Raw genomic sequence first — 16,226 nt, 5'->3', positions numbered from 1 at the left:
GTTAGCGTTTGTCACCTTTTACAGAAGACATGCTGTAACTGTCCGTGTTTCTGTGGATGATTCGTCACATCCTGACAGAAATATGCTTTCAACTTGTTTATCTGCTTTATGACGTTGCAAATGGACCTTAACCTATTTATTTTCATAGCAAATGAGAAAGCGCTGGATTCAGTGTAGACCAGCTGATCTGAGATCAACCAAATAAGCAGATCAAGTGAAAGCAGATCGTCTGGCTGGACGTGTGAAGGGATCAATGCATTTCAGGACAGGAGGAGATGGAGAACTCACAGAGCTTAGTCAATATGAAAAGGATACAATGGCATTTCTCTGTCAGAAGGGGGACAGAGAAATGTAATCCTCTCTTTAGAGAGAGCTTTCTCAGTTATTAAAGTATCAGACTGTCAATGGCTAAAATGAGGGAGTGGAAAGGCCTTTAGTATTGTCTTTATTTCAAGGCCCCAAAGTTAACACCCGACCACGCGCCAAATGCAGGTGAATTTTGCCATTGGTGGGTGAAACTGTCGATCTACCTGCCACGTCGGTGGGTAGCCAATGAGAATTGAGTGATTCATTAGTTGGTTTTTGCCACTGTTGTTCTTTCACATTTCAACCAAGTCCGCAGTTTCTTTGGTTTGAGCTAAAAAGTGGCAGCACATTACTGCAGTAAAGAGGCCGGCTGAAACAAGCAACCGACAAAAAGATGAGGATGATTCAAAGAAAAGAAGACATTTTAAAACCAAGTGAACAGTGGGCGACAATGGCAAGGTTCTTGAATGGCTGGTTCATGACAGCAGTACAGAACAAATAAAAAGATTACAAATATATATTCTACGAGTCATTAATTATATTGATTTCGTTAATAACTTGACAGCACTTAAATGTGTATTCTTAACAAGTTCATAAATTATGCATATGCATTTCTTGTATGTTACCTTTATGGGGAAATGACAACAACAAAAAATGGCTGGTAAAAAGCCTGTGTGGCTAGTGGATTTTAAAATTCACCTGCCACACTGACTGGTGGCCAAAGAAGTTAACTTCAGGCCCTGCTTTATTTAGACAGTGGCCCTAGCTGGTCTCTGATCAGATTACCTGCAAACAGTCCTTATGCTTTATTTAAGTCCAGAGGAACCAAGTTTGCCAATAAGAAAAAAAGGAAATTAAGATTTTAGAAATCCACAGGTAGCATTTCAAGCTATTCAAATTATTTGATAACATCTCTGGTACAAATGGTCTGTCATTTTCTGAATCAATTTAAACACTCAAAATTGGCTACAGCCAAGGTGTGTTATTAACATGGTAGTACATTGGAAAGGCACTAGAAAGAAAAGAAAATGTATCACTACCAATTTGTATAGTCAAGTTTCCACTTTTTTCACATTATATTTTGTAATCGTAATCTTCGCGTCAAATCAGAAGTTTATTGGGACCCTGGTCCTACAGAGTCTACTGTACTCTCACAAATTGTCATTGTACTCTGCAGTTCCCCTTAACTCTATGTAGCATTTTTGTGTTTTATAGCACACAACCTCCGGGCCTCAAAAGTGAAGTCAATGCAGAAAAGCTGCATTCTTTCTAATTTACAGCAGTGGCGACTCCACTGGTTGCAAAAAGAAGTCTGTTTCTATAGAAGACTATGAGAAAATGACCCTACTTCTCACTTGATTTATTACTTCAATAAACATTTTCATAATGAGTTAATGGTCTCAATCGCGAGTGTCAAGTCTTCTTCTATACAGCATGATGTTCGTTCTGTAAATTATGGTCCCATTTAGAGTAAAATAGATGATAAAGCAGGGGATGCTGTAGGGCATGGCAGCCATGTGATTGACAAGTCGCTACCATGGCGCCTTGTATAGTCCTTAGGTTGTCCGTCAGATCCACCCCTCGCTCCTCCCTCCCGTCGAAATCACTTCTGGCTCCAGAAACCCAAGATGGCTTCCAAATGCTAGTCCACAAACCAATGGGTGATGTCACAGTGGCTTTTTCCACTTTTGTACAGTCTATGTCCGCAACTTAACAATTATGGTTCTCTCTAACTGCTCCAATGCTAATTTTCAACAGCAGCAGGCAGCTGTTTTCGCTATAAATTTGGTTTGAAAAAATCAATAGAGAGCTACTGTAGGAAGACATTTTGGCTTTTAGGGGTATGTTTTGATGTGATGTTAAAAATGACAGAATACATCTTTAAGGTTGCTGGCAGGTCGATGTCAGCAACCACCCTAAATCAGTGCTTGTGAAAACCTCTGGTCAGAGCTGCAGTCGTGGACTTAATCCTTCACTCACAACTCACAACTATGGCTGCCCTAGTTTGACAGAGGTAGTTGGATAACAGGGAGCTGGTGGTCAGTGGTAAGGTTGAAACATTTATCATGTCTCTGGACCTCCCTCAGTACCATCTTCCAATTAAAATCAGGGGCAATTCAGTGATTTAAGCAATTACAGTGTTTAATAAAGAACAAGGCATCAGTGATGGAGACAGACTCTGACCTTTAAATATCACGTTTTATTTAAATTAGGCTTTCCTAGCAAAAGAGAATATTCACTATTTCCTGTTGCCTAATTGCTGTGTTAATGAATGATAGGGGTTTCTATGAATCTGAACTTTTAGACCCAATTTAGAGAAGTTTTTACAGAACCACGTTTATATTGTAAGTACTTGTTAAATCATCCTGATGTTAAACGTTTCTGTTTGTAGAAAAATGAGACAATCCCGGAAGTCTAATATTTACTCTCCCTGTAGCTGTATCTGTCTCTTTAGCTGCTAAATGCTCCACTATGTCCACCAGATAGCTGCTCACCTTGTCTGTCTGCTGTTGGGTGCCGAGCATGTAGTGCACAGTGGGTTTATCAGAGCTTTTTCAATTAAAATAGCTGCCTGCTGTGGCTGGCATTGATGCTGATGAGGGCAGTGAGACTCGCCATGTGCAGTTAAAAGGTGAAGCAAAACCCGTAGAGCTGAGGGAAATGCAGAGTTGGGTGGTAATTCTCAGGCGTCACTACAAGCAACCCTTTTTGACATTATACACATCATATGATCTATGTTATTATATACATAAGTCAGCTTTAAGGCTAAAAATATATCTAATAAAGAGAAACTAGCATTTCTTACAAGGTGACAGACAAAGTGTCAGTGAGTTGGAGACAGCGTTTAGTCAAAAGGCAAAGTCCACTATAAGAATAAGGTGGATAAAAGTTCATTGGAAATGCAAAGGAGGCATGGCAAGGGTTCAACACTATGATGGGCCGAGAGCAGAGGCCAGCCCTAATCAAATGCCCCAATCCTGCCTCTTTTGCTGAGCAGCCACACATTTTCTACAGAAGGTTCTTTTAACCCTCTGTGAATCATTTTGTTAGATCAGTGGTTCCCAACCTTTTTTCCTTGGCGCCCCCACTACTTATGTCTAAGAAAAGCTGAGCCCCCCCCCCCCTCCGAAACCGAAGTTGAGGTAACTCTCGAGACAGAGCCTTACTTTCTTTTTTGATACAGAGGAGTTATCAGCACTTTTACGTTTCTCCACGCCATGTTTCATTCATAAAATAGTGATGCCGTGGCGGCAGGAAAAATGAGGATGATAGCAGCTAGCAGCTGACCTGATGACAGCAAAGGTCCCAGGTTAAGAGGTCCCGGAGGTTTGGCCTACTAAGTAGCCTGCCTACAATTTTAAACGAGAACAAACATACATAGTTTTTATACAGACTTTTGTATACATTATATATTCTTTTTTTTATTTTTACCTCAACCTCAAACCAGATAAAGACTTGCGCACCCCCTGTGATCTTTGCCGCCCCCCTGAGGGGTCCCCGGACCCCAGGTTGGGAACCACTGTGTTAGATGATTTATGAGCATTGTGAAGATCATGATGTATCTGATCTGCGTATTGAATGAAGTGCCACATCCAAGAAACCTTGTTGTTTATAAATTGTTGTTGTTTCATGAGCCTGTATGATGGAATAAGATGACTTATTCTCTCTCACCTTTCTCCATCTCTGCTTTGTCTTCACTCCCCACTTCCCCGCCCGTAGCTGTAAGTAAATTCTAGTACAGGAGAATCAGGATGAAAAGATGGCAACCATGCTGTTACCAACGGGTCCTGATGGCTTGCGGCGGTTCACTCGCGAATCCTTGGCTGCGCTGGAGCAGCGGATTGCGGTGGAGCAGGCCAAAAATGCCAAGGATTGCCACGAGGCTCACAGGAACACAGAGCCACCCAAACCCAGGATTGACCTGGAGGCAGGCAAGCAGCTGCCGCGCATCTTCGGTGACATCCCTACAGAACTTATCGGGGTGCCACTGGAAGACATTGATCCGTTTTACTACAAGAACCAGAGGGTGAGAGCTTCTGTGTATGTGTGTGTGAGTTTGTTAGGTTGGTGGTGGTCGTGTGTATGTCTGGACAACAAGTCTACAACTTGTCTAAATAATGCCAGAAAATTTGAAAAATTCCCTAAATGTACTGGGTTCACTATATGTGAATGTATATGACAAAGAAAAGTAGCAAACTGATCTTTCAACTACATGATCTCAAAGGAGAATGGCCTTCATTTTTGTTTTTATTTTACATTTCAAATTTATTAAAAAATAAAATAAATAAAAGGAGTTTGGGATGAGATCAGTCACATTTTACACCTTTTCAACAGACATCGGAAGAAACAGGGGTCAAACAGCTGTTGTGTGGACAAAAGATATAATATTCAGAAATGATTGGCACCCGAACAAAATGGCTAAAGACAGACATTCTGTTCCCTCTCAGTGTGTCAGCTTAATGAATAAAGAATTAAGACGTGTTTCACTTTTTGTCAAGTCTGTTTTAAAACAATACACACATGCCACATTTACAGCAGTTTCCCCTTTCTGTAATGATTCCTCGTGTTCATATTGGTTATTATATTAAAAGATGCCTTTCTAACATGCTTCCGTCTGAAGTGATGGAGGATGAAATCCACAGTCGCCGTTCTGTGCAAAAATGCATTCCAAAGTATAGCTGAGGCTTCAGCGGTCTGAGTTAACTATATGAAGTTGTTATCTTCCAATGTTACAGTCTTATATTCCCTTGTTTTTGTTTCTCCAGACAGTGTTTCCTTAATGAGCCATGATAGAGGGATAAGTAACACAAAAAGGAAATGTGGTCCTAAAAAGACTGTAACTTTGGAAGATACCAGCTTTATTTGTCCAACTCAGAGAGTTGAAGACAATCTTCAGCTAATCTTTGGAATACATTAGTGCAACAAGGACTGTAGATTTTGTCCCCCATCACTTACATTGGGCACTAGGATTTCGAAAGGACTAATTAATGGACAGGTGGAAAGATTATAAAAACTGTTTCAACCTGACTGTGACTAAGACAGACCTGAAATATTGTGAACTTTTTCTTTTATACTACGACTGATTTTAAATAACTGCAAACAGCTTGCTCTAAACAGATCCAACATTTATGTTTCTGCGTCTTTAAACATTCACTGACATGATTGCATCTCAAGAAATGGTTTCGATGATCTGATACATGTTCCTGCATGTTAAATTGTCAACAAAACTCTCCTCTGGACTCGTGAACATGACATGTCAGGGATCCAGTTTAGCCACGGTTTTCAATGAATTCACCAAGAGCTGCTATGCCAGACTAGAGCGGCTTCGTCTTTTGTGGACGCAGAAATAGGATTAGCAAGTTTTGAGTCGGTAGATCAGGCTGCTGCCCATAATGGGCCGCTTATGGAGAGATGAAAAACGACGTGGCAGTCATTCTCAGGGTCTCTTTGTTTTGGCATGTGATGCACTGCTGGATGGGAGGATTATCCAAAGACGAACAAATATTTAAATAAATGCTACATCTGTTGGGATAAAGGTTCAGCCCGCTTTGGAGTTGCCTCCATTATCTCAGCTGGCCTCGCTGGCTGCATGTATATGAACTAGCTGCTTTCTTGGAGCCAGAAGTGATTATGGTGGAAGTTAACACAGGCGGTAGACTGAGTGGTAGACTCAAAACAGTCTGTTTTGAAAAACTGAAGCAAAATGTTTCTGTACATGATGGGAACATTTGTTTGGGAAATGTATTTACTTTCTGATGACTTGTTACAATTTGTTTTATTTACAAAGTGAAAGCACATTTTTACTAATGATTTCTGTTTTTGTTTTCTTTGCAGACTTTTATAGTACTTAACAAAGGGAAGGCCATCTTCAGATTCAGTGCCACATCTGCAATTTACATATTTAGTCCATTTCACTTCATCAGATCAATCGCCATAAAAGTTTTAGTCCATTCATATCCTTTTTGAATACCCAGAGCCTGTGTCTCTTCCTGCAACGGATATGTCAAATAATCATGTAGCTGTATGATGGATGGAGCGGGCCAATTTATTTCCTGTTAGACCATATTATTACACTGTCACTTTAATTAGTTTGTTCAAGGGTGATATTAAGGGTGATAGTAATCATGATAATGTGCAGGTTGTTAAAACTGCTTTGCACTCCAGAAAGTGCTTCACTTTACTTCAGTGTCTTGCCTTTTGTGATAGCATGAAGATTAGACTGCTGAGAACAAACCACTGTAAACATTTTTCACCAAAATAATGTTATACTGTAAAAAGGCTAGAAACCCCTTCCTTGCATCTCATACTGGCAGATAAGCCAATTTCTAATATTTACTGATTTCCATTTCTATTGGATTTTTTTCATAGTCCCATTTTTTTTTTATAGCTTTGTAATGGTCCTCTCTGGCATTGCAAAACAAATCCCCTCATATCCCTCATTTAATCTCTGAAATGAAATAAGAGCAAGGAGATTTCACATCATGGGACGGCTGCCTATTAGTTCTCAGACCGCCGGTTTGTGCTTTACATGCAGGAGGGACTCTTTCCTCTGGATCTCCTCTATGTTATACATGTAAAAACATCTATTGATCAAATCATCTATTAAATAACAACTATCAACTTTAATTGATCTTCTGCAACTGATAAATCACATACATTACTGACATTATGCTGAACTACATTTTTAAAAGATGTGGGAGGGGGGGCATTTTATATTTATTTTTATTTTGTGATTACATTTATATTTAATAATTATATTATTGAAAGAAACTGGAGTTACTTTTTTGGATGATTATTCTGCTGACTTTTTAATGATTATTTTTTTTAATTTATTTAGCAGCTAACAGATCCGTTGTTATTGTTTCATTCCTCCATAAGAGAAAATGATACGACTCCTCTGAATTAATCTGGAATGGAATTTACTTTCCTTTTTTCCCTAATCTGCATTTACTGTAATGCCGTTGGCACACACACTGATGGTTTATGCGTATATTTCATACGATTAAAAGAAATGTGTGATTGTTGTCTTATCACAAAAAGCTTATTTTACTTTTAGAAGTTACTATTTCACAGTATATTTTCCTTAACCTCTTTTCCACATTGTTCAGCTTGTTCATAATGTTCACTATACTGACCAACTGTTTCTTCATGGCCATGTCTGATCCGGGACCATGGACCAAGTACCTGGAGTAAGTAAACACAGTATTTAAGATGAAAATGTGTGCCTTGGACATCATTTGAAACTGTGCTACATGTGTTCTAATGTGGAGCTTTGCTGGGGTTTGTTGTTTTGTCAGTGATGATTGAAGAATCAGTGGACATGTAAGTAATATTTACTGCAGTCAGAACGCCACATAGGCATGTTAAAAGAAAGCATGTGATGTGGAATGAAACTAGTCGCCTAAGTATGGTGATGGGCATTACGTGGTAGATGGGTCATGGGCATTCTTAACATGTAGCATGCTATCTGCATTTACTCAGACTTTTAATTTTTTCATTTACTTTTGCAACTTTAAACATTCATTTATAATAAATGTGAAAAGAGAAACAGTTGCACTTTGTTGCAGAGAGATAGAGGAGATCGGTACTACGCTCATATAAATACACGTTAAATATGAAGCTATAGCCAGTAGCCGATTCGCTTAGCTTAGCAAAACAGGAGGAAACAGCTAGCCTAGTTCTGTGTTCAAACTAAACTCACTTGAATATGGCCGCTGGAGCGTTTGTGGAGTATTTTCGCATTTCACAAATATTCGCCCTTAACAGCCAATTGGGGTACTCCTTCTGGAAAACAACCTCCATAGATACCACCTTAGCAATGTTTATTTCCGCCATCAACCATGAAATAAACACGATTGCTCACTTTTCTCAAGCCCTCTCCTTTATAGTTTTTTCTCTACTGATGTTGAGTCGTAGAGCTTCTAACAACAATAAGTTTGTCGTCCATTTCTGATTCTTGGTGACGTCAGCAGAATCTCAACGCTGTGACATCAGGAGAATGTAAATGCTGATGAGCTTTTGCAACACTGCGTCATGGGCATTTTGTGCCCAAGTTGAAACATTTGAAGTCGCAAGGACGCATCTATTGGCATCGCCCTGCGTAAATTTGCGTCTATGAATGGCTTTAAATGTAATCATGCAATGCAAAAAATTTGCTTCACATTTGGTCTGAACACACCTTTAAGGTAACAAAAGTTTTTGTACAGGCTATAACACTTGTAAGCTTTACAGGTGCAGATTTTGTTCGGACAGAGCCAGGCTAGCTGCTTCCCCCTGTTTTCAGTCTTTATGCTAAACTAAGCTAACCAGCAGATGATGTAGCTTCATTTTTTGCTCTTTAAATGAGGCAGATGAGAAGTAAGACTGTTTACAAGTACGAAACAAATTGGAATATGAATGAACCACTAGAAAGTGTTCACCATGTCTTGTGTGTACTGCATAGACATGTATATACATGGAACATGTATCAATGTAACTGCAATAATATATTCAATTCAATTTTATTTATATTGTCAAATCACAACTGAAGTTATCTCAGGACACTATACAGATAGAGTGTGTCTAGACCACACTCTTTAATTTACAGAGACCCAACAATTCCCCACAAGAACAAGCATTTGGTGCGACAGTGGCATGGAAAAACTTCATTTTAACTATATACTGTATACTACAGTTATAATGATAGATGTGCTCATTATGTTACTTTAAACAGTTTAAGCATGCTAATATCTTACATATTGTTCTTTCTTTTATTTATCATGTTTTGCCTGTTAGTCCATATTGTTACTGATTATGGTTTATTTTAATGCTCACTTCCATTTTGAACTGTAAATCTTGTGGAACACTGGATATAGAGCTAACTGTATTTTCTTTCCCTTCCATGAATATTTTTCAGGTATACTTTCACTGGCATTTACACTTTTGAGTCCCTGATAAAGATATTAGCGAGAGGATTCTGTATAATGCCGTTCACCTTCTTGAGAGATCCATGGAACTGGCTGGACTTCACCGTCATTCTCATGGCGTAAGTAACGATATCATTCATGCTTCATTCATATTGGCAATCAAGCTCACGTATCATTTACTCTACATTAGTGGCTACATTGGGCAGAAACATCTAATTAAAAAGATCCACCTTAATTCAGTGTTCACATTCTGTCTTGTGGGGCAGTTTTTGTGCAGACTGTAATTATGGGATAATTTCCAAAAAAAACATTTTTCAGTAATGTCAAAGAGACCGTAGTCAGTCATCCTGAGTTGTGATTTGAAACACTGTGAACGAGAAGCCTATTGCTGAGGTCATAGATCTGTGACCCATAATGCAGGTGGCAGATTAAACAGGTGACCTCTCCGAGACCAATCATCCTGACATGACATTCGCTTTGTTTGAAAACAGCAAGACAAAATCCTTTTACTGCGTGTAGACACACTGAAAGCTGTCATCACCTTCAGCGATTAATTTGTTTTTGATTAATTACGGTTCAGTCAGCTAATTCATCTGTCATTTCCTCTCACAGTTACTCAACACATGCTGTTCTTGTTTTATCTTTTAAAGAGGCTATAATCAGTTTTACTTGTATGTGAAAGAAGTTGCTTGTAGTGATGAACTCACAGAGAATTATCAACTGACGGCAGCTCCACTCAGCTCTAATGAGTGTTTTGGAGTCTTCGTAGGCTTCATTTTCCAGCACTGGAGGTTGCCGCTTTGTCAGTCACATCAACTTATACAGCATGTCAGTGTTTGGATCCCTGCTTGTTTCCGTTGCCCCAAGTGGCCAAAAACAATCAGTAATTGCAGGTTTAAGTAAAGTCACTGACACACTCTATGAGATCTACATATTATTTTGTTTATAATTCTACATTATTTTAAAGAATGAATAAATAAAAAAAAGATGCTAAGCCAATAACAATTCAAAACCATAATGTTATTTGATTGAACGTACGTAGAACGAATGTACTGTATCTATAAAGACTTACTACAAACTGTTAAGTATCTCTGAACTTTAATTATTTAACTCCAGTGATCATATAAATCACCAGAATTTATACTTAAATCTTCCTACAAAGGGTCATAAATCTCTTTATATCAATTTCCAGATACGTGACAGAATTTGTCGACCTCGGAAACGTCTCAGCATTAAGAACTTTCAGAGTACTACGAGCACTGAAAACCATCTCAGTTATCCCAGGTAAGTCGGGCTGTCCTCTCTCTGCTTTTCCCATATCAACAGAAAACTCAATTTGTCTGCGTGTTACCAACCAATTTATATATTGTCTCCTCTCCTCCGTCAAGGTCTGAAGACCATCGTCGGTGCTTTGATCCAGTCTGTGAGGAAGCTGGCAGACGTGATGATCCTGACCGTCTTCTGTCTCAGTGTGTTCGCCCTCATTGGCCTGCAGCTCTTCATGGGGCTGCTGCGGCAAAAGTGCATCCGCAGCCTCGGGCACTGCATCAACTCCTCCTACAGCCCCAACGCATCCTTCATCTGCAATAACAGAACCTGGAGCTCCAGGGCGGACTTCCTCGGCAGCGAAGGTCAGACAAAAAACAAAAGAGGCTGGTGTTGAGAAAGCATTTCACACATGTAGACTGCTCTGCATACTGTCCAGTATCATAAACATTTAGTGAAGTCAGAAAAAAACGTGGTTTCTTTACCATCTTTTCCCCCTTTCCTTAGATAATTTTTACAAAGTTGAAGGAGCAAAGGATGCCTTAATATGTGGATATGGAAGTGATGCTGGGTAAGTGAGTGTTTGTCGTGCTTACTGCTTGTTAATCATCTGCAGGCTATTGCATAATATCAAAATGTTTAGCGTCAAATGGCTTTAATCCCATTAATACGTATATGCAGTAGATGATGTGCTTCAGGCTTCACATTTAAATCTGTGACATATCGTAATGTATAGACGAATGAACCCGTCAGAGAGAGAGGTGTAGCGTGACAGAGATTGTACACAAGACGACATGTGGTGTGGATAATCACCCCGGCTCCACTGGAACCCTTTACAGAGAAACATGGAGTTGCCAGCTGGAGAGAGGGGGGTCTTTGGAGATTTCATCATCTCAAAAGCTCTATGACATGATTAGGTCAACCGGAGCAGACCGGATCACTTCGGATTGATATGCTGTTATTGTTGAGAGGAGATACTGTACCGAAGTCTTCAAGCAGCAAATAAGTTTGTCTTTTTGACAGAGCAAATATATCTTTGACTTAATTTCTAACATCAATATAAATATAGACATGCATAAATGACATTGTATCTGAGGACTTTGTTCCCAATCAAAGGCACAGTGTGAAACCTTCCAAATATTGCTACTCAGCCTACGCACTGAATAATCCTATAAATCCAAATGCTTTTGAAACAAGCACAACAGGATGACTCTGCCCATGCCAGGCCCAGTTCAAGGGTTATAGTGAACTAAATTCCCATCTGTGTGAATCCGAAATCCTGTAGCGTCAACAAATGGCTTCCATTAGGTGCTCTTGTTAATAATACAAGATAATGGATGATAGCAAATAAAAAAAACTGGTGATATTACGTAAGCTTTAACAGGGAAGTGTGGTGCAGATATTCTTTTCTTAAACTCTTAAAACAAGTGGTTCTATATTGAACCTTTTTAGAATGTATATATTGGTACATAACTGACGCATCCTATGTTAAAATGATCATACTAAAGAAACAGAGACAGTTGACAAAGTGAAAGAGAAAAGTCTGAAAAAAAACAACTGCTAGCCTGTAGCTATCGTAGACCGCCACAGCTCTGTAGGTAGCTCTCCTACTAACTGGCAAGTCAAGGAAAATCTTTTTTTTTTCCTGTACAAATCTATGATGGAGCCTTTTGATGACAAAACTTTCTTTGACTAAGGGGATCCCGGGGCTCCTTTTAATGAGAGGTTCTCAATGAAAGTGCGTATGAGACTTTTTTGCAAGGGCTTAAGCTAATATTGATATTAATACAGTATGTTAATAGAAAAAGTATATAGACAGTGGAGGTAGTTACACATTTTTATTGGTATCAGGGTGCAGCCAACCCTTTAGCTTTAATCTCACTCTGTAACCTCTCCTCCAAAAACACAGGCGCTTAATCTCCCAAGAAGTAAAATCTGATTCAGTAATTTGTGTTCAAGTCAGAGCGAAAAGAGGATACATTTGAGGGCATTCAGGGGGAAATGACGTCAGTAAACTCCCATAAATAGTAGGTCAGTAAAATCAGACTAGCACCAATATGACCTATCCAGCTGTCCTAGAGTTTACAAGTCAGTGCAATTAGATTATTTTTTCATTTGTCGCCTATTGTTTGTGTTTCTGCCATCGGTGGAGATCCAACAACACGCTATTGACACTCGGTCTAATTCAGTTTAAATCTTTTTTCTGTCTTTCTGTGTGTGAAAGACTATTTAGACAATTAGAGAAACAGGAGGAGCAGTCCTTTTGTCTCCTTTTAATTTGAACTTTGCTCTGTCATCACCAAGAATATGGTATTTATTGCATTTGTTTATGTCTTTGTGGTTAGATTGATGTTAAATCAAAAACAGAATGAAAAGGCCCATGACACATTTGCCAGGTTATAGGTTAAGTAACCGTAGGGTAGCTTATGTGTCCATTGCCAAAATGATTGCAAGCCTTTTAACTTCTGTGACATTTTAGATGGAACTTTCTGAGACTGGCTGTGGAGACGGGCAAGATATTAAGCAGGACAGGATGGAGGACGTAAAACATAGAGGATGCTTAATCTTTTGAGTGTATTCCAACAAGTAATCCCTGAGTAGATTTTCAAATTAAAGCTTTGGATACGTTATGATGACACATACAGTACATACACACACATGCACACAGACACAAGTGGGCACGCACACATACACACACACAAATTACAAGTACAACAAGTTTGTGATAAATAATTTGCTCAAAGGTCCAAGCTGTTTCTCATCGCGCCTACTGTAGAGTTCAGGCAAACACTTATCTCCTCACATCCTAAAGCCACTGTGCATCAAGCATTATGACTTTTGACTTTTCCCCTTGACCGAACAGATGTGGGCATGGAAACCCACCGCCTCAGCCCCGCTCACTATAGAGGGAAAACACTTTGCTTGGATTGACAGATGTTCCTCTGCTGTTCTGTTACTAAAACTGCAGGAAATTGATGGTACACTCTCAAGAGTGCTACTTACTATAAATAGTATAAACATGTAAGCAAATAGCTTTCATAGAGCTCTTATACACCCCAGACTCTTTTGCTTTGGTGACATGAGATGACATGTTTATGAATGTAATTTTAAAATTTTTGCCTCTTAACTATTATATGATTTGTAGTATATTCTATATCAAACTGTTATGCTGATTATTGTCAAATACATACCGTCAGTCTTATATTTTTCAATATATTGCTCCTAGCATTGCAGAAAGCCATTGATTTCCATTAATTTCTGTACAGTTTGAAATCAATTAGCAGACTCTTGAAACTTCCTTGAGTTGTGTAATCCATCACAGTGAACACTGAGTCTTCACTTCTGTCTGTCAGTGTTAGATTAAAGGTATAAGGTAATGTAGCGAAACAACTTTGCAACAGTGCAAATACATTAATGTAAAAGCAAGTTTCAAGAGTCTTCTAACTGACTTTGGCCTGGAAACCAGACAAATCTGCTAGTTCATGTTTCATTTGCTCTGGCAGATACGTCTGGCCCCCCTCCCATTCAGACAGACTTCCAGCCGAAGAGAAACTAGGCAGACCAATCACAACCGCTTATCTCACATAGGGCGGGTTTAATACGGATGACTGACCGAGGAGCGTCATGCTTGATTTGAACGCAGTTACAAAACATAACTGGCAAAATTTAAATTGACTATTCGCCCAAAATGTTGTTTCGTTGCTCTGATTGGTTGTAGGTCACGTTTCGTATCACACATTTGAAAAATAACCTGGCGATGCGAGGCTAACTGACTTTTATACCAAAAATAAATACATTAAAAGCAATGGTTGCCTTAAATAGTAGGAAAAATACTTCAAAAACAGAAGACAACTCAAACTTCAAACTCAAAATCTATGTAATACTTAGCATTCCTGTAATACACTGTAGGATGTCCAGTGTATTACCATTGAGTACAAAGTAATACACTATGTGATGTACACAGAAAAAGAACACTGGTATGACTACATGTTCTGGTCTTCCCTGGGCCAGTCTGTGAGGAAGCAGATCAGATCCCACAGCGAGTGCATGTGGCGTAGCAGCTCTCCTTGAGGAGCGCTTACTCTGGATAAACCCATGCAAGAGCATCTCCAGGGCAGTTACCATGAAAAACCTCAGGGATATTAGCCTGAAAGGGACCTTGTTTTTACAGCAGCATCTAAATTGCAAGAGAAGTCTCACATTTATATGGTTGTTTAAGTCAGAGATTCAAGGTGCTGTACAGTGCGAACCAATGTTGCACTGTAACCATGGTTTTGAAAGGTGCTTTATAAATAAAGTTTACTTACTTACTTACTTACTTACTTACTTACTTACTTACTTTGAGAATCACTGGTTTAAGTGACAGTTTTGGCTAGCAATGTTGTATAAAGATTAGCAATCACAACATTTGTGTGCATTGCATATCAGGCAGCCACAAATTCTTGTCTGCTCAGACTAGTTTTTATTGAGAAAATGTATCCGTCACTTCATTTTGAAAAAATTATAGAATACTGATTATATTTGGAATCACTGTGCCCTACAAGAGCTCATGACTTGTCACAGTAGTTAAGGAAGTTACTTAAAGAAAATTTAGACTGATGTCATACTTACGCCATTGTTTTTCATTAATTACATTATAGTAAATACAGTTAAAATAAATAGAGTTTCAGTTAATTAGTAGTTGACCTTATCTAAAATATCAGAAAATGCAGAAAGGCAACCGACCGACTGTTGACCGACCAACAGTCCTAAATCTTAGGATTTCCAATTTACAGAAAAGAAAAGCAGCTAAATGCTTGGTGTTTTTGCTTGAAAAATTACTGAAATTATTAATTGGTTATGAAAATAGTTGTTCATTCATGTTCTCCAGTTAATTGACTCATTTGAATAATTTCAGCTCTAAAAATAAAATGTGCTGACTTGAATGTTGCTTATACTGTAGATAGGTTGATCCAATGCAGTGAACAAATCAGGAAAAGAAATATTAGAGCAAACTCACAAACTATGTCGAGAAATCATGTAAATCTAGTCATTCTTTTACATTAAAAAGGTCGACAGAGTGTCATTGAATACAGAATATGTTTTAGTTTTTTTATTATCCCTGCTTGCTACTTTTTTTTTATATATATATATAAAAAGCTTCCTAGAAGTTAGGACATCAAACCAAAAAAAACTATGGTATACTTTGAAAAAAGGTCAACAGTAATGTAATGTATTCACAGTACAACAAGATATAGTTAATGGCCAGAAATATGCAAAACCTTATTGAGTAAAAGAGGGGAACAGATTGGTGACAGGTTGAGCAGTGCAGCAGAGGGAAAGAACAGCCTGACAGGAAGATGTCGCTGGCCTCACGCAGCGTCCTCTGTCCTCACTGCTGGATATTAGTGAGCATTCCTGCTTAGCTGGCTGGTTGGTGAGATCTACAGCTGTTCTCCCAGCAATGCTCTGCTGCCCAGCTGTTTCCCAGCCATTACGAAATTATTCTGCACTCAGATTGACGTGGCAGTCCAGCTTGTTCTCAGCTGCTGGACTTAAATATTTGCCGTAATGCCACTATGCTGACAATGAAGATCAGAGATGGAGGCATGAAGCTGAAATTTTTTTAACTGCAATTTGATATCCATCTGGCTCAACGTAATCCCTTTTTCTGCAGTGCATTTTAGTGCTCCTGCCTGGAACGAATTTCAAGTGCCCTCTTCAGTTGATATAATGGTGTTGAGTGTACGTACTTACTGACTCATCCGC

At 38.9% G+C, this 16,226-nt stretch overlaps 1 protein-coding gene across 1 annotated transcript in view; it reads left to right on the top strand.

Moving 5' to 3' along the window:
• Positions 1-16,226, top strand: part of LOC144526108 (sodium channel protein type 5 subunit alpha-like) — a 42,769-nt gene that overhangs the window by 4,136 nt on the left and 22,407 nt on the right. Inside the window, exons 2-8 of the mRNA XM_078263324.1 lie at positions 4,027-4,333; positions 6,142-6,260; positions 7,407-7,496; positions 9,203-9,331; positions 10,405-10,496; positions 10,601-10,843; positions 10,986-11,049. Of these exons, the coding sequence (XP_078119450.1) occupies positions 4,067-4,333; positions 6,142-6,260; positions 7,407-7,496; positions 9,203-9,331; positions 10,405-10,496; positions 10,601-10,843; positions 10,986-11,049 (1,004 nt within the window). The 5' untranslated portion in view covers positions 4,027-4,066. The remainder of the gene's footprint in view (positions 1-4,026; positions 4,334-6,141; positions 6,261-7,406; positions 7,497-9,202; positions 9,332-10,404; positions 10,497-10,600; positions 10,844-10,985; positions 11,050-16,226) is intronic.

The sequence above is a fragment of the Sander vitreus genome, chromosome 12, assembly GCF_031162955.1.
Source record: "Sander vitreus isolate 19-12246 chromosome 12, sanVit1, whole genome shotgun sequence".
NCBI classification, from domain to species: Eukaryota; Metazoa; Chordata; class Actinopteri; order Perciformes; family Percidae; genus Sander; species Sander vitreus.
Note: the sequence above shows the minus strand (reverse complement) of the source record. Positions and strands in the feature narration are given on the sequence as shown.